The sequence below is a fragment of the Chlorocebus sabaeus genome, chromosome 29, assembly GCF_047675955.1.
Source record: "Chlorocebus sabaeus isolate Y175 chromosome 29, mChlSab1.0.hap1, whole genome shotgun sequence".
Taxonomy (NCBI): Eukaryota; Metazoa; Chordata; class Mammalia; order Primates; family Cercopithecidae; genus Chlorocebus; species Chlorocebus sabaeus.
Genome location: NC_132932.1, coordinates 5,683,319 through 5,702,898, shown reverse-complemented (window position 1 = coordinate 5,702,898; position 19,580 = coordinate 5,683,319). Strand labels below are relative to the sequence as shown.

General features: G+C 41.0%; 1 protein-coding gene and 1 pseudogene across 1 annotated transcript in view; one reads left to right on the top strand and one right to left on the bottom strand.

Moving 5' to 3' along the window:
- Positions 1–13,421, top strand: part of ASB7 (ankyrin repeat and SOCS box containing 7) — a 49,700-nt gene extending 36,279 nt beyond the window's left edge. Inside the window, exon 6 of the mRNA XM_007990571.3 lies at positions 10,028–13,421. Within this exon, the coding sequence (XP_007988762.1) occupies positions 10,028–10,167 (140 nt within the window). The 3' untranslated portion in view covers positions 10,168–13,421. The remainder of the gene's footprint in view (positions 1–10,027) is intronic.
- LOC103228766 (ribosome biogenesis protein WDR12 pseudogene) lies at positions 6,497–7,992 on the bottom strand (annotated as a pseudogene).
- Positions 13,422–19,580: the final 6,159 nt, after the last annotated feature.

Here is a 19,580-nt window from a genome sequence, read left to right as displayed (position 1 = left end):
GATGTATTACATTATTGCTTGCCGTTTACTATCATATTTACTGTGTAGGCTCTGCAGAGATTCGTGATTTCCTGAAATTTGTTTATGAAACTGGCTGGCTAGTTCAAAGGTAGTGTCCACAGTCAGTTACAGATCAGATCCTTCGTTCTACTCTTTCCTCCGCTCTCAAGACTGCACTTGACTAGTCTTAAAGAAAAAGAAAACTTGTGGTCTACCAGATACTGTGGAGTCAAGTGGATTCATGATTCAAATCAGTTTGGAAGACAGGTACCTTGGATCCTAGGTCCAGGTTTCAGAGGTTCACTGTGCACAGTAACATCAAAGGGGCCAGGAAGTCCTTGAATAAATAAAGCATTTATTTGTTCACTAGTGTGAACAACTTACTTTCACATCTTACTTTTACACTGTAGCATCTTTTTAATTATTATTGTTTTAAGTTCTGGGATACACATGTAGAACGTGCAGGTTTGTTGCATGGGTATACATGTGCCATGGTGGTTTACTGCACCTATCAACCCGTCATCTAGGTTTTAAGACCCGCATGCATTAGGTGTTTGTCCTAACGCTCTCCCTCCCTTTGCCCCCCCACCCTCTGACAGGCCCTGGTGTATGATGTTCCCTCCCTGTGTCCATGTGGTCTCATTGTTAAACTCTCACTTATGAGTGAGAACAGAGCATCTTCTATTCCTGTGGCAGGCTCTGGTCTAGGTGATTCTTAAGTCAGAGAATATGCTAGTTTGGTATTTACTATCCATAGGAGGCTGAGCTGAGTAAGTGAGCTGCTTGTAGTAGACACTGTTCACAGACTGGAAGCCACCACCAGTATGCTTTGGTGGTGTATAACAGGGAGGGCTGGGCTGTATTTTGATTTGTACATTTTAAGGAGTTAACTGGCATGTATTTCTACAAGAAAAAGATCAGGTAGATGGGAATTGAGTTGTATAAACGGTTTTGCAGAAGACAGTCTGTCGAGTACTTAAACTGGTTGCTTTCTGGAACATTAAACACAGATATTTGAAAATACTATTTTATAAATATCACAGTAACCTGAAATATTTTTGTTTAAATTTTAGCAATAGTCAAGTACTGTGTTCTAGCTGTAGAAGTAAACTTTAAAGACAGCATTTCCAACTTTAAAATAACTTAAATAAGGCATAATAAAAATCACGACTCCTCCTTTTTTTTTTAATTTTAAGAAAGCAAAATTTAGGCTTCGGCTTTCTCAGGTTAAACCCCATACAGCAATAAGTATATGAGCAGCTGATCACACAAAATGCCTCTAAAACAAGTGCCTTCCCCTCCTGTGTTCCTTTTGAATGCTACTTTGATATTTTTGTAGGATGGTTTATCCAAAGCAGTGTTGTATAGTACAACTCTTTGGAGAAGTAATTTGTGTAATACATTTTAACCAGGGGCATTTTTGATTATTGATTTATAATTATATCATAGTCTGACTAGGTTTTTCAGTCCCAGTTACTAAGAATCGCTTTTAGAAATAAATAGTAACACAATTTTTAGTCAGATTGCATCACATTTTAAGGTTCTTTGATACAGAAAATATCCTGCCGTTTATAGTATTTGTATTACTTTATATTTTTAATATAGACATCTAGAGATTTCTTGTCATTTGACTTAGTGCAAATGGAAAATATAATTCAGAGCTCATTTACCTATGGAAAAAATCTAGCAATAGAAAAATATCCTAAGCCTGATGTTGTATACATTAGGATTCTATCGAAGAGAATACCATAATTGTTATTTTAAGGAGAGCTGGAAACTGCCTTTGTCCTATAAAGTAAGATTTGTTTAGCACATTTCATACTAGGTCCCTGTGAAGGGAATTCAGATGCAAAAGGAATAAAATGTATTTATGGTAGGAATTTTTTTCTCTTTTTCTTTTTTTTTTTTGGAGACAGAGTCTCACTTGTTGCCCATGCTGGAGTACAATGGTGTGATCTCAGCTGACTGCACCCTCCACCTACAAGGCTCATGCAATTCTCCTGCCTCAGCCTCCTGAGTAGTTGGGACTACAGGCACGTGCCACCATACCCAGCTAATTTTTGCATTTTTAGTAGAGATGGAGTTTCGCCATGTTGGTCAGGCTGGTCTCGAACTCCTGACCTCAGGTGATCTGCCCACCTTAGCCTCTCAAAGTGCTGTGATTACAGGCGTGAGCCACCATGCCCAGCCTATGGTAGGATTTTAAAATGGGAAGCTGAAATAAAACAGAGAGATATTGGACGACCATCCCAGATGTTGACCTAAGATGGAGAGAGTCTGGAAGGACCAGGTCAGGTGTGTAGAGCAATCCAGAGGATGCAAATCTTTCACTTATTCCTTTGTGCCTCCCCTCCACCTCCAATTTCTACCCCTCTCCACCCGAAAGAACAACTTTGGAACTTTGTTTTGCCTTCATTTTGCTCACTTTGGGTATTTAAAAATATTTTTCTTCTCTACCTTTATGAATCCAGATATTTTTAAACAGATAAGTTGATCCTATCATAAAAACGGTAATGGCGATGTCACAGGGAGGTGATTTAGGATATTTAATTTTCTAAATTATGCCGCTGGCCCTGGTTTTGTAATTTATACTAGACCCTTCAAAAGCTGATTTCCTATTTTATACCAGCCCAATTATTACTAATGATGGGCTTCTTTATAAAATGGAAAGACTAATAACTCTTTGAACTATTATGTAATTCCATTGTAGCTCATTAATATGAATACCTGGTAGTTTTTTCTGCATCCCCTAAAGGGTTTCTAGTTCTTTAAATTATGCTCTTTTGTGAGATGTCGTCCAGTTTTCCCCTGTTATGATCCCATGGACAGGGAAGTTGTTCTTTAATGGGAGGAATTAATTTTCTAAGATGCCTAGTAAATGGTGTGCACATTTGTGTTGATTTTTCTTCTTTCATTCTCTTTATTCTCTTTCTCTGCCTTCTCTTCTTCTGCCACTGCCCTTCTCTTCCCTTGGCCCTTTAATCTCTGGGATAGTGCATTGTTGAATACATATAGCATTAATAGATGCTCAGTAAATACTTTTAAGCGATCAGTTGACAAAAAAATAAGTACTTCTCTTTCAGTCATAATCTTCTATTCCTAAAATGCCATTTCTGAAAAAAATAGCTCCTTAGACAGTCTTAGAAATGACAGTACTTACCATGAGCAGTCCTTATTATGCCTAAAATTTAGCTCACTTTTCACTCAGCAATACTGGTACATGGCAAGATGAGTTCATACCTGTATACTCGTAGAGAAACAGTGTAATGATAGCCCTCACTTCATCTCTGCACATCTTTTTATACAGGTAAAAGCCCTCACATCTCTGCCTGATTCAAGTCAGGCAGGGATTTCTAGAATATGATTTATATCAATTTGCCCAGGACTGTTTCCCACTAATGGGTTTCCAGTTGCTCCTTTACTGTTAAACTGTCACCTAGTTTTCTTACTGTCCTGACACCAGGAAGATGGAGACTGCAGCTTCCAAAGAGGGCCCTCTACTTTTTTGGTAACCAGAAGCAGACATCCTTACAAATATTTAAAAATGTATTTACCTGGTACTTACTGTGTGCTTGGCACTATTGTAAGCACTTTACCAAAATTAACTTTTTTAATGCTTGTAAAACCTTTGAGGTGAGTGTGATTATTATGAGAAAACAGGCAGGAAGCTAAGGAGCCCAAGATCACACAAATTGCAAGTGGTGGTGGGGCCAGGAGCCAAATCCAGGCAGCCTGGCTCCAAAGTTGATGCTTTTAACCACTATGATATGCCTCTATCATTAAAGGAAATTCTGCAGACAGGAGTTACACATGGTCAAGAAACCTTTAAAAGGTCAAATTCTTCCAACAACACACATTTTAAGGAGAAGAAAAATTAGTCTACAGTATTTCAACATATTGACTAGAGCATTTCAACATATTCAGGCCTAAGAATGTGCGTTTTTCCCTGGAAAAGGCTTACGCAGAGATAAATAACTTGTGAAGATGGTAGTATTTCTGTTGGTGCTTCCCTTGAATTAAAGTTATTGTCTCATTTTTGCCCTCTTGCATCTTATCATAGATAATGAAGAAAAGCCAGTGATACTTACAGTATTCTGCCTGAGGAATCTACTTAAATAGACCATTAGGTCATAGGACATTTCCTGTTTACCACATTACCCCAGGTGACGGTGTTGCCAGACTTTGCACTGTTACATACATACAAGGTTTCCCTGTCTTCCAGCTTCTAGTAACATTCAAAAAACTTTTTTATACAGCCCCAGCCAACAGGCCTCTTAAAGCCCTTCTGGCTTCCTTGTAACACTCACCTCAAAGCCCTCCCACTGCCTGGTCAGCCAAGGGCAAAGCCCCACTTTCAGGTGCCAGAGTCTCACTCGGTTATCTAATGCTGCAGAACTTTAGTGGCTTAAAACAACAAGAGTCATTTGTTTTACTTCCCTGCTCCACATTATTTTCTGGAGCAATTTGACTGGGGCCTTTCTGTTTTGAAAATGGCTCACTCTTGCGGCCAGGCGCGGTGGCTTACGTCTGTAATCCCAGCACCTTGGGAGGCCGAGGCAGGCAGATCACCTGAGGTCAGGAGTTTGAGACCAGCCTGACCAACATGGTGAAACCCTGTCTCTATTAAAAATACAAAAATTAGCCAGGCGTGGTTGTGCATGCCTGCAGTCCCAGCTGCCTGGGAGGCTGAGGCAGGAGAATTGCTTAAACCCTGGAGGTGGAGGTTGCAGTGAGCAGAGATTGTGCCACTGCACTCCAGGCTGGGTGAAGGAGTGAGACTGGCTAAAAAACAAACAAAAGGCTGGCTCAGGTGGCTGGCGAGTTGGTGCTGGCAGTTGACTGGGAGCTCAGCCAGGATTATTGGTCAGTGACCTCAGTTCACTTGTGTAGGCTGCCAGGGCATCTTCGTGGAATGGTGGCTGTGCTGCAGTAGTAAATGTCCCAAGAGTCTGGCAAAAACTGCATCACCTTTTATGACTTAGCCTTGGAAGTTACATAACAACTGTATCACCATTATCACAGACCCACCCAGTTTCAAGAAGAGGGAACATAGACCTCATCTCTTAATGATAGGAACGTCCAGCCTCATTGTGGAAAGGCATGAGAGATAGGAGGTAATGTGGTCATCTTTGGAGAGAAGTCTGTCACAAAATAAATCCATGTCAACAGATCCCCCATTCCGTAACCTTTTGTCTCAGTCCCTTCTTTTTTTTATTTTTTGAGACAGAGTCTCACTCTTGCCCAGGCTAGAGTGCAGTGGCACGATCTTGGCTCACTGCAACCTCTGCCTCCCGGGTTTGAGTGATTCTCCTGCCTCAGCCTTCTGAGTAGCTGGGACTACAGGTGCCACCACCATGCCTGGCTAATTTTTGTGTGTGTGTGTGTGTGTTTGTTTAGTAGAGACAGAGTTTCACTATGTTGGCCAGGATGGTCTCAATCTCCTGACCTTGTGATCTGCCCACTTCAGCCTTCCAAAGTGCTGGGATTACAGGCGTGAGCCACCGCGCCCGGCCAGCCCCTTCTTTTTTACTTTAGCTAAGCAAATTCTAGTAATTTAGTTTTTACCATTCTTTTGAATGATGTTTTCATTTAAGTATGCCTGTATACACATATGTAAACTCGTTCCTCGTCTGTTTTTGCCTGAATATGTTGTGGTGGTTCTTTTTATTAATATTAAAAAGGGCCTGGCATGGCAGCTCATGCCTTGTAATCCCAGCACTTTGGGAGGCTGATGCAGCTGGATCACTTGAGGCCAGGAGTCCAAGACCAGCCTGGCCAACATGATGAGACCCCATCTCTACTAAAAATACAAAAATTAGCTGGGCATAGTGGCACATGCCTATAATCCTCGCTACTCAGGAGCCTGAGGCATGAGAATAGCTTGAACTTGGGAGATGGAGGTTGCAGTGAGGTGAGATTGCACCACTGCACTCCAGCCTGGGCAACAGAGTGAGACTACTTCGCAATAAATAAATAAATAATACTTAAAAAGAACCCATCATCTATTAGGAAAATCAAATTCTTTAAAGAAAGAAGATTCACATCTAATTCACATTCCGGTTTGCATTTGCAGATCAAATACTATAAGCATTTCCTGAAAAATGACAATGATAATTTATTCTTTTCCTAAAGTAGCCCATGAATAGTGTTGAAAAACAATTCAAAACAGGCTTGGAAATGATTTGCTGTTGACCTGGTGTGTTTTGCATTGACTGTTTTATACTTTAAGGACAACCCTATTAAGCATTCATTCAACTAATATTCGCTGAATACTGTGTCAGCTGTCAGGTTTACATTGGCAAATGGAGCCAGACATGGTCCTTCCCTCATGGAACATGTCATATAGTGAGGAAGATGGGCATTAATTAACACGTAATCACCAAATAAATGTGAACTCACAACCTTATTAAATGTTATAAAGGAAAGGAACTCTGGGAGTATCTGATGGTGAATCCTGACATGGTCCCCTGTGATGAAGTGCTATTTTGGCAGAGATCTGAAAGGTGGAGGAGACATAATCCTCCCAAGAGACACATGAGTGTGTGTGTCACATCCCTGCACAGATCCATGTACAGACATCTGTGGATACACATATTCCTAGTTTACAGACATTTGTAAGAAAGCAGTCACTTCTACTGCCATTCTGTTAAGAGACCACATAGCAGGTAACCTCTCGAAAAGCATATGTTCATACAGGCCTTACAGAGCAGAGGTCTAAGTCAGCCTTTGTCATTTATGAAGAAGTACTTCATTTTGAATAATGGTGATCACGGTAAGCAAGTACAACGGATATAAGGGATAAAGTACAAGAATAGTTTTCCAAGTATGGTCTAGTGGGCCCTGGAGTCCCCAAGACCCTTTTGGGGTATCTGTGAGGTCCAAATGATTTCTTTCCTTTTTTTTTTTAAATAGAGAATGCAAGCCACAGTTTCTGTTCTATAAACGCAAACTTTTGTATTATAAATACAAAATAAGAAAAGACAGTGATATGTTAGCTGTTATGAAGGGTGAAAACTTTATATAAACTTCAAAAGGCTGCTTTCTGCATCTGCATCAATGTAATTTCGTGATTCTCTACCAGTTTCATTTATAGAAAGAATCTCTGTAATCAAATTATTATTCGTGTTTGTGTCCCCCATATCTGTAGGAATACAGTTTGTTGTCTGCTCCTCCACTCGAAGGAGCCCTGTGTCTGTCTAGTCTGCTCTCAGAACTTTGTCTTCATGAGCAGCCACATCATAGAGAGAAGCCTTACAACTTCTTGAATCCCACAGCTTGACAGTGTTATATAAGGATCCTGAAATCAGCTGTGGTTCATGGGTAGGAGACTATTGTACTGATGTCTCCCAACCTGCATGTGAGGTTAGGGACGCAACATGAAAGAACCGTCTTTAGTTTGGGGATCCCACAGTCTGATATACCTATATGTGCTTCCAGATGCTAAACATTTACAAAGTGGAGAATAGGAAATACAATTAAACACTTTATTTCCTGTAAAGTTGACTTAAGATTGCCAAACATGACATCCCATACACTAATTGTATGGTCCCAAGGTACACTGCAGATTTCTTCAGCAACTGACCACAGCACTGAGGAAATAGCTTCCTTGTGGCCAGAGAAGGTCACTATGGGAGTCCTTGTTAGTCCCAACTGCTCTGTTTTCTCTTTCTTTCTTGGTCAATTTGTGGATTCCTTCATTTCATCTTCTTCTGTAGGGACTGTAGACCAGATCCTTAGCATCTTATCCCAGTAGCCACTGCAAAATTTAGTTGCTGAGCTATCAATAGCTGTAGAATCTATACTTGTGCTGCAGTGTAGGGTTTTCACTTTGTTTCTCTCAACATTCCACTCCCATGAGAGAATAGTCTGATCCATAGAGGCACTCAGTAATAACACAGTGCCTGGGTGTTTTATCACCCAGGCCATATCTTTTACAACATCCATGTGTCCCACAATTGTCAATGTTGACTTTCCTTCCAAGGACCAGATCCAAACCAGTCAAGATCCATACCTCTGTCCCTTAAATTGAACTGGTCCAGTCATCATGGACACATCATTCTGGTTGGGGTGCAGTATACTTCTCCGCGTATTCTATTTCCACAACTTCTTCTAATGAGATGTTCTCCTGTTCCATGTGTTTGACCAAGGGCATTCGCAGAAACTGATCCTTAAAAAGGAAATCAACTCCATATATTTGTGGAACTCATTTCTGTCCTTTAGTAATTTATTGATGATGTTAGTAAAGTCATCACTTTCAGAGACAGCAGTGATTGAGAAGGGAACATCATCAATGACCTATTTCTTGTGATCAGTGTAGAAGTGTGTTTGCAGCTGAGCAATGGCAGGGAGTGCACACAAGACTTGGCCACAGAAACATATGGGTTAGTAGGCTGAGAACGGGAGCTCCTGTATCTTAGGACTACAAAGAGACAGCTCAAAATTACACTGCACAGGTAAGCGAGAAGCTGCAGTCTAATCCCGGACTTTGCTTTCTCTCCATAGGTCTGCTCCTGATTTTCATAATAACACTGAGATGTGATTTGCCTTTTTCTCATTCCTTTTGACACGAGTGTCAGTGTTTTCCAGAGACGAGGTGGTGTGATTGGTGTGATTTATCTCAACAGATTGAATTCAGAAGCACATATGAAAATTCAGCTATCATCTATTAAGCCAGACATTAAAAGCTTTGCAAAAATGTGAAACAATGACATTCTTCTTGTTAAATTTTTTTTTGGTTTTGGAAAATATAGTTAATTTTCATAATGATGTGTTATTTATGTTAACATGTAAAGGGTTTATTAGAATGAATTTAAAAGTATTTCTAAAATTTCTGTTTTAACTTAAAATATGGCATTTATCTATAGGGATAGCCCACATAAAAGTTTTTTTGGGGTTTGCAATATTTTTTTTAAAGTGTAAAGGAGTTTTGAAACCAAAAAGTTTGAGAATGACAAATATGGCATTCAACTTGACTTTTAAGCATGTTACTTAATCTCTCTGAGACTCTATAAAATGGGGGCGGTGATCAAAGTACTTCCCTCATCAAAGGATGAAAGGAGTTAATACATGTCATTTGCTCTTAACAATACATGGCACAGAGTAAGTATTCAATATATATTAGCTTTATTATCATGTTTAATATGAAAGCAAAACTCCCTTGACTCCAAACACTACTGAAGCACAGTTGAAGAATTCTTGCTTGTTTTTGGAGCCATCTGTATTGTTTTTGTAAAACAAAATATTCCAAAGGGAAAGAAATAGGATTTTGTGATTTTTCTTTTGAATTGAGATATAACAGGAGTTTTTATTGGCAAATGATCAGGGTGTAGAAGCTTGAAGCGATGTAGATTCAGAATACCTTGAGGTGCTTTTTCACACCCCATTCCTGCTGCACTCCTCAACTCTCAGCCTTATAACCAAGGTTCTGCTATGTTCAGAATCACAGAAAACAGGTGGGCAGATCTGGAAAGCTCGTTTGGAAATTTCCACAGAGACCGTGGTGGACTTCGGGGCTCCAGTGTCCTAGACCCAGAGCCAAAAGGGAGGCTCACAATAGGGGACATCTCATTCAGTCCCCACACTTTTCAGATTGAGAACCCAAGACTCAGAGCAATGATTGGCTCACAGTGGCTCACCCAGCCTGAGAGAGACCTAATCAGGACGAGAACCAGAGTTTTCCTGATTTGTAACAGAAAGGATATGAGGCTTAGAATCAGAACTGTTTTTAGTCTCAGTCTAAAGCCTTAATTGGTTGTCTGATATTAAGCAGCTTGTTTACATCTGATACTCAGTATTCTTATTTGTAAAATGGAGGTGAAAATATCCACCATCCCAGAGTTGTGAAAAAGATCAAATAAGTCATCGCATGAAGGTCCTGGGACACTTTGTTTGAGTTGGTATCTTTCCGGGCCTTTGCGTGTAAAGTCCGTAGAGAGAACTTCTCAGTGAAATAAACAGTTCTTTTCAAAAGTGCCTTAAATATTGTGCTTTGTGGCTTTGTAACATTCTCTTTTTTCTGTCTTTTTAGGACAGCCCAGAAACTTGCAGGACCTGTGCCGAATTAAAATTCGACAATGTATAGGCCTTCAAAACCTAAAGCTACTTGATGAACTACCAATTGCCAAGGTCATGAAAGACTACTTAAAACACAAATTTGATGATATCTGATATACCAGAACTGTGAGCAGGATTAGGAGTTATATTCCAGATACTTAAAAGGCTTTTTGCCTTGCACAAAGTATATCCTATGCAATTTCTGATTTGCTGTGAAATCAGAAAGCAGGTATACACTTTTGGGTTTTCTGTTTGTTTGGTTGGTTTTCATTGTAGGGGAGGGATTTTTTATATATATATAAAAACACACACCACATGCTTGAAGGTCTTAATTTGGTTTCTTGGTCCAAGTTTAAGAGGTCCAAGCTTTGTATACAATACTGCATTTAGAAAAATTGTCTTTTCTTAAATGACACAAGCAGGTTTGGAGTGGAGAATTTACCCTTTCCAAATTTATGGTTTCCTTGGTAAGCACGATATTCTAAACCAGCAGAGCACTTGTTAACGTTTGGAGGCACAGTTTCACCCAGGGGGGCCCTGGGTTCTTCTGGAAAATGCCCTAAGAAATGTTTAAAGTAATGCTGTCACCTCATTCATTTTTAATGAGTACAAATTGGCCATTTCAAACTGTTCTTTTTCCTAATTAATGTAGCTTTCGGATGACATAAATTCAGTACCTCTGCTTTTCTTTTGGTGTGCTCTTGTTTTTAACTTTTTTTTTTTTTTTTAACAACTGTAGTACACTACCCTGAGACACTGTGTCTCGATTTCTATCTCTAGTTAGAGTTGTGCTTTTAAAAAAATTAACGGGAAAGAAACTAACTTTAATTGAAGCCAGTGTATTCTGTTTTTAAAACTGTGCCTGCAGTGCAATACTCTTTCTGGTGTATTTTATCCATTATTTCACTTGCTGGTCATCATTTCACAGCCAGCTTTGACATGCCCGTGAGAACAGGAGCCGCCACTTTAATTTTCATGGCAGAACCATAGTATGTCAGTTGCAATTTCCATTTTAAGCTATGTCTTTTACTTCACTTTAAGCAGAAAATTTTGTATCCTGGTGGTAGAGTCTTCCCTTAAAAATTGTTAAATCATTTGGCTTTAACGGTTCAATAATTTGGGGTGGCTTCATAGTGTTTCTTTTTCTCCCAGTTAAAAAAAAAAAACAAAAAAAACTTTTTAAGGGTAAAATCTTTAAGGGATACACATTTATAAGTCTGGCTAATTTCTAATATGCTAATTAAACATTTCCTATTTTAAGGTTATATACAGTGAGGCTCTTCAGGACAATTATTTTCTGGGTTGATTGGGCATTTGTTTGCTGTGTAAACACGGATATGATAAGTGTCAGTAACAATGGAAAAGGTCCCAGAGGCATTAGGCATCTAAGATGATGCCTTCAGAAATGCATTCTGTGCTTGATTTGTGTTATTAGCTTCAGAAGAACCTTTTCAAATGTCCCAGTATCGTTTTTAGTGCTTTGGGAAAAAATATTCACACACTGTTAATAAATTTGTTATCAGAAGTTTACAAGACGAAGGGCTTCTCTCATCTGAATTTCTAGATTTAAGTCATAAAGCGTAAAACTGTTTCACCCAGAAGTGTAACTAAGCAGAATTAGGAGTTGTCTCTGGCTTTACCTTTTTCAGAGCCAGCAGTGCTGTTTTCTCAAGCACAGCGTTTGTTCTCTTGGGTGCAGAGTAGTTGTGGCGTCTTACACTCTGATCTGCTTGTGCCTAGGCATTGCACAGGTTTCCAAAGACGGGCAGCTTTAGAAAAAAGGATTATTCGGGAGATTACTGGTGTGACCCATAGACTCTTTGGCATAGACTCTTTCGCAGGCAGCCAGTCTGAGTGTGGCCAGTTCTATAGCCATCCCCAAACTAGCTGGAGCCTGATGGATAGGAACAAGTAGTCTGTCCTTTTCCCCATAAAAATATTCCAAAAATTTATCTCCAGAGAGAGTCCCCTGTGAAGACAGTTGCCAAGCTATATTCTCGTTCTTTAAACCAATACCCAGGTCAGGGCTAGGACACACTAGCAGTCTTAGGGACATGGTGTGGCTAGAAATGAATTGAGTGTGACTTCTCCATAAAACCCCAGGCCCAGGGATGTGAGGAGGCAGAGGGGTGCCTGGAGTTTCTGCACTCTGAGCAGTGATGTTAATGTTACACTTGCACAGGGCTTTTTTCCACGTATGTGTGTGTTAATTTATTCACCTAGTTTAAAATGATTTTCTCTCCCCAGCCATTCAGAGGTTTCCAAACTAAGCCACTGAGTTTGAGTCAGGGAATTCCAAGTTAAAAGATCAGATTAAGGTAAATTCTTTGTTCTGTATTGCTGCTGTGACTTCAGAAAAAAATTATGAGAGCTCTTCCTGGAATTTTGAAATTTCTATTTAATGAAGAAGTGTATAATTCCATTATTTATTGTTTGAGGTTTGATTTATCTGGAAGCTTAAAAAGAATGTTTTATTTTTGTTGTTAATAAAATCCCAATCACATTTCACAATAACTAAAATGTCTCCAAGTGGGTTACTGGTAGATTATAGTGGTGAAACCTGCAGGTCTGCATTTGAATTGGATTGACAGAGAAGCATTCCGTGGTCACATAATTGAATAGGGAGAACAGAACTTTTCAGAAAAATCAACTGATTGTTTTTTCCAGAAGACAGAACAGAAAGTGTTCAGAATATTTTCAAATTTGTCAGATTCTTTTATGTTTCCTTTGAAATTTATTATTTAAGCCTATTACTAAACCTTTATAAAAATATATTTGGCAAATACACCAAAGAAACCAGCTCATAAAAGATGATGATCATTAATGAACTGTAAACCTCATCTTTCGAAAACAAGGTTTTGTGTGTTTTTTTTCTGTAAATATTTGTGTTTATAAATGTACAGCAGAGTAAGAGTGTTTTTTAGATTATTTAATTCCCATATTTCTAAACTATTTACTACACAGTAATCCATGCCTGTTAGTTTGGAGGACTTGACTGTTTCGTTTTTTAATTCATTATCAGTCATGCTTGGAACAGCATTTCCACTGGAGAATTCAGTGTTCTGGCAGTAGCAAGAGTGCACATCTGGAGCATGAGGGAGTCTAGCATGATTTGTCAGATGCACACCCTAAGAGACAAGAATGTGTAGTTTAATGACCAGCGTGGACCATACGAAATCGAGATTCTAACTTTCCTGCAGAAGTGCTCATTAGCCCAGAATGTGATTGGGATAAGGCCATTTGCCCACAAATTTAGCTTTCATGTAACTCCTAGTGTGTTATATCATAATGTATTTTGTTCTTCCTTTTTAATGTAAGTTTTGCTTTGGGTCAATTTGAATTAAAAAAAAATCAAATCTGATTTAAAACATGTTGGAGTTGTATTTTATTTCCAGTCTACCTTAACTTTTTAATATGTCCAGCTATTTGGTGAAAATAAATAAAACTCTGTCCTTCCTTCATCAGCATTTTGATCACTGGGAATTGTTTAACAATATGATGATGCAGAAAACAATACCACTCTACATTGTCACCAGATAAGCCATTTCTTACCCTCCTTTAATTTGTTTAATGTGTTCTGCAAATACCAACCAACTAAAGATGATCACAGTGTTGAGTGTATCGATCCAGCACCGAGCTTTCTTGGGCCGTAATCGCCACCTCCCTCACGCGTGTCACACCTTGACTGAGGACAGGATTTAGACCACAGCGTTTCTAAACGTAGGACAGTATGCAGTCAAAGCAATGAATCTGACGGAGTTACCCTGCAGGAGATGAAGCAGAACAACTTTGATTTCACATTTCCTCTATAAAACATAAGCACAGCTTGATTCAGGAGAGACCCAAAGTGAATATGAATGATGGTGTGCTAAGAGAAAGGGAAGAGGGACTGCTTAGCACCCCATGCAGAAGTGGGATGTTTTGGAATTATAATCTTGTTGCAGCCTTGTCCAGGGTTTGGCACGAATGAAGGCCAAGAATAGGACATTTGAAACTATTTCTAATGATCAGCAGGGGAGTTCAGCTTTGAAAAATTGCTATGTTGCTTGGGAACCTTGAGATCATTCCTTTTCCAATATGATGGAAGTAGTGTATTGTTTTCTCAGCTGAAAGACAGTTTACAAAAATAGTTTACAGCTATTGATAAAACATTATCTACTTGATGAAAAAAATAGTTCCACATCTCACATATTTGGATATCTGAGATGAAAGAACATGGATTTGTATCTCTGCCTGTATTTATGTAACTTAATGTAACTGTGTGTGCTTAACCGAAGGAGTAAGAGTGAAGTTTTACAAGTTTTGATGATAGAACTCAACATACTAAGATACAAAGATAATTTTTCTTTATTCTATCTTTAGTTATTTTGTTATTACCTATTAAATGAAACAAAGGTTCAGACAGCATATGGCCAACTGGATCTCATGACTTCTCTTGTATGCCCCTGAAAAATAGTGTTCCACTCTTTGTAATATATTTCCTGAAGACCGTGGCTCATTTGATGGATATTTCCTTATCTTCCAGAAGAACTCTGTATTCCTGAGTGACAGTCAACATTCTGAATCACATTTGAAAAGACTGAGGTGATTTGTGTATGGACTATGAAAGATCATCAGTGTGGGAGTAAAACCCTGAACTAGCCCTGTTGCCCCAGTGCTTGGTCTCACTGTCCTGAGCGAGTATCTTACACTAAATGATTAGATGTGATCTTTAAGTCTCATTCATCCAGCTATGCCTAGAGCACCTCGTGCTGCTTTTCAGTTGTGTATCTGCAAGGCAAGGGTTTGATTCATTCTGACCCTTAAACCATTGGAAGTAAAGGATCACATTCAAGCACAGTATTTCTCTTCTTTCGCAGATGTGACCTTTTAAAAACATGTCATCATTGGTAGTTATCGTAAGTTTATTTTATTTTATTTTATTTTAGAGACAGAGTCTCACTCTGTCGCACAGGCTGGAGTGCAGTTGGCACAGTCTTGGCCCACTGCAACCTCTGCCTCCCAGGTTCAAGTGATTCTCCTGCCTCAGCCTCCCAAGTAACTGGGATTATAAGTGTGCTCCACTATGCCCGGCTAGTTTTTGTATTTTTATTAGAGACGGGGTTTCGCCATGTTGGCCAGGCTGGTCTCGAACTCCTGACCTCAAGTGATCCACCCGCCTCAACCTCCCAAAGTGTTGGCATTACAGGTGTGAGCCACCACGCCCGGCCTGTAAATATATTTTCAATCTTGATTCCAGTATCTTGAAAATCTCACCTGGAACCTTTATGTTTCCTTTTTATTAGAACACTGTTTTAAATTAAAAGTGTAATGTTATGTTACATTAAGAAGTAATGAAGTGATTCACTTTTTTGTGAAATAGTAGTTTATGAATCCGAACAGAGATGGCTGAATTTGGACAATGACATTCAGTTTAAGTTGAGAAATTTGGTTATGTGATGAGTAGACTGACACAGAAGTACTCCAGCTGCAGAGATTTCCTATTTTATCTGGCAAATGTAGTCATATTTTTCTTGCTGCTCAGTTTTGAGCTAATGTTGCTTTTCTTCCTCTAATAGTTTCAGGTCAGGTCACTTCTTAGTTTTCTTTTTCTTTACCAGAAAAAAGAACAGTTGTGGGGCATGGACTTACTGTACATGACCATTTTAGATTTCTCTAGAGAGTTTCTAGATTTTCCCTCTCTTCATTCTGGTCACTTAACCCTTTAGTGAGGTACATGCCTATGTACAAGGTGTAGACTCAGCCTCATCAGGTTGTTTTACTGTGCTGATTTTAGAGTTCCCAAATGGCTTATTTTCTCTGCCTTACCTGAGTAGAAATATAGCTTATCATTTTGGAAGAATGCCTCATCAGTTGGCTACAGCCATTTTCCATCTTGGGTAGCACCAGAGAACAAATTGCATTTCTTGCTGGTTTACCACTGGTGCTCTTAAGAATTCATTTGCTGTGAGTCCACTGGGCAGAGAGTTCCTTGAAGACAAACAGAGGGTCTTATTTGCCTGACCCTCAAACAGTATTTGCCAACAGAATCCATTTTCCAGGGCCTTAGTGGCATGTGGCATTTGGTCCCTAGCATGTTAACTTTGTTCCTTCAGGGCTCCAAGGAAAAGAGGGTCAGGTCGTTCATAGCTTTAAGTCTCAGGCCCTCCTAATTCCCACCAGTATTGCCTTTGGCTCTTCCTTCTTCCCTCCGCCTCCTCCCTTCAGCCTCCCTGCTGTCAGCGTCACCTGGCAGTGGAGCCTAGCTACTGGTCTCGTGTGGGCACTGAGACCTTCAGCAGAGACCACTGGATTTTGGTTGCCAGGAATTGTATCAGTCAGGAGTCTCCCTCCCTGAGCCCCCACAGTGCTGTGAGCCCCCAAAGGAGGCAGGGCAAGGCACAGTCTAGATGGCTGATGCAGAGCTGCCCCCAGGCACCTGCCTCGCTGGAGTATCTATGCAGGCTCCAGCTGTGCTTGTACAGCGCTCTCCGTGAAGCTGGATGGGGACTGAGGTGGATCCCCCGCCCCATCTCTACGCCGTGTTGTTTTTTCTCCATTGTTTCATACACCGCGTGGGTGGTATTCTTACATAGGAAAGCCCTGGCCGACTCGGTCCTGGTTTGACCGTTTCTGCCCTCTTTAGTGCCTGGCTGGCACAGTGCCTTTCACACTATGGATGCTCCCGCAGATTTTCAAGTGAATCTAGTCCAAACCCTTCCTTGGACAGGTGGGAAAGCCAGGCCTTCTTATGCTGTTAGCTGGCCCTCACCATCCCTGAATTGGTGTCACTCCTCTCCTGCTGGCATCAGTTGTTTTCCACGGAATGGAAATCACCTCATTATGAGGACAGCAATAATAGAGTGAGACCCATCTTGGCAAAAGTTGGCAAGGCTTAGGATTTCACATGTTATACTTCCTGGATTTAAAGCCCACACATCTATAAAATGCCTGTAATTTCCTATAAAATGTGGCCCAAGAGTTCAGCCTTAGCCTCCACCATGCCTTCCTTTTTTTTTTTTTTTTTTTTTTTTTTTTTAATTGAGACAGAGTCTCTGTCTGTCGCCCAGGCTGGAGTGCAGTGGTGTGATCTTGACTCACTGCAACCTCTGCCACCCAGGTTCAAGTTATTCTTGTGCCTCAGCCTCCTGAGCAGCTGGGACCGCAGGTGCACACCACCATGCCTGGCTAAATTTTTTGTAATTTTAGTAGAGACAGGGTTTAGCCATGTTGGCCAGGCTGGTCTCGAACTCCTGACCTCAGGTGATCTGCCTGCCTCAGCCCCTGCAAAGTACTGGGATTACAGGCGTGAGCCACCACACCTGACTGCCTTTCGGATAATCTTGACTAGAAGAAAACAGCTTGGGTTCTAGAACTCCCTTAGGAACTCCGTGTGCCCTTTGCTGGCCTTGGGAGTGTGGCAGTAAGAATTACTTCCTAGGCAAGGATGCTACTGCTCTCAGCTCCACCTGTCCACTGTTTACAAGATGAGCAGGATAACTGAATATATGTGCCTGCACACAGAGGCCAGTGGCATGCATACTTGGCTTGCTTTTTCTTTTAGCTTTCATTACAGGCAGCTAAGAGATTGGTATACTGCCATCCTTTCATCATATTTTATGATCCCTCACATTTATAACATACACTTCCACTGAAAAGAGAAAAAGAGACTTGTTAAAGAGACTTGGGGAGGAGTAGGGAGAAGAACGTGGATATTTTGTCTTAGAAATAAAGTTGAAATAAATATCCTTCCTTGTATCCGATAGCACTTGTTGGGTGGCTGTATATATTTTACATTGACATTTACTTACGTAGAGTCTTCTCCTGAAGTTTCTATAAGAAGTTGATAAATTAATCTGTTAGTTCATTAGACCATTAGGCAAGTAAAAAGTAAGATTGCCTATTTCAGTGTGCTGATTTCAAGACTGTCATGTCATTAGAGTTTGTCTTAATTTATCAGCCTTTGAGACTCAGATAGTGATGCTTTATCCCAGAACTGGTGACTCAAATATACTATCTATAGAGCATCTTGAGGTTCTGTGTTTAAAATCACAGTGCGCATGTCAATGACAAGGTGATCATGTCTCTTGCAACTTCCTGTCAAACCTAATACCAGGTAGATTTGAAAGTCATCACCCCTACCACTCCAGCCTCCCAGCCCCATCCCTGGCAGGTGTTTTTAGGACATGAAGTGTAGTGGCTCAGCCCTTCACTCTACCAGTAAAGCGGAGATGAACGGCCCTTGCCTCCTACCTCTCCTTGTCAGGAGAGCCTTCCCTGAGAGGCATGGAGTGGGACACACAGCGACAGCCTAATGACAGATTCTAAGGTAGACCTGGCGCCTGGGATGGAGACAGGCAGCACTGACAGCAGTAGCATCCTTACCTAGGAGCCCCTCAAAGACTAGGGCACATCTTGTCTGGGGCCAGGAGAGCTCTGCCACCGTTCCCTGCCTGCACTGGGGGCCTAGAAAGCAACTGCTGCTTTGCTACAACCTGTTCAGAACACTCACCTTTAGTCCTGCTTCATATTAAGTCTGTTTTCAGGACACATTTGTCCTCTAATGTGAAAATGACATAAGTTTACCACCCACTCCAAGGGGTGTGTGCGTTTACATTAGAGCCTTAGATGAACAGGGATGAGGTTCTGATACAAGGCATGCTGGTGCCGGGTGCAGTGGTTCACACCTGTAATCCCAGCATTTTGGGAGGCTGAGGCGGGCGGATCACTTGAGGTCAGGAGTTTGAGACCAGCCTGGCCAACATGGTGAAACCCCATCTCTACTAAAAATATAAAAAGTAGCCGGGTGTGGTGGCCCGTGCCTGTAATCCCAGCTACTAGGGAGGCTGAGGCTGCAAGAGTCGCTTGAACCCAGAAGGTGGAGCTTGCAGTGAGCCGAGATGGTGCCACTGCACTCCAGCCTGGGCAACAGAGCAAGACTCTGTCTCAAAAACAAAAAAAAAACAAAAACAAAAAACCGTGGTGGGGAGGAAACTATACCTCTGTCTCATCCACATCCACGGAGAGAAGGATGGGCCTATAGCTCCTCTTCAGAGAGGTCAGCTACAATTGTGCAGGCCAAGGCGGGCTTCATTGTTCATGGCCTGTGAATTTAGAGTAACCTATCCTCAAATTTTCTAGACTTTTTATCCCTTTCATCCCACCAGAGATGGCAGAGAGGCTGGTGCCTATGCAGAAGTGTGGTCTGCTAGTCGGCAGGCTGGGGAGAGCAAAGGACTGATTTCCATCCTGCTGCACACCCAATCTGTACCCATGACAGCAGCAGCCTCTAAGACCAGCTTCTTGGGGCATTCCTGTTCCAGTTGGGAGGGTGCCCTTTCCCTCCACCTTCCTTGCCCTTGGGTCTGTCTGTGTCCTTGGGAAACTCCAGGTTGGAAGGGTTGCCCCACAATTCCTCTTTGTAATGGGGAAACTGGTTTGTCTGCCACGTCGGAAGCCCTGGGAAGGCAGGGATCTGGCCTTAGGCTTTCGGCCCGGCAAAGAGAACGGCGCTGTGTGTGGTCCCTGGCTGGCAGATGTTGAGTGAG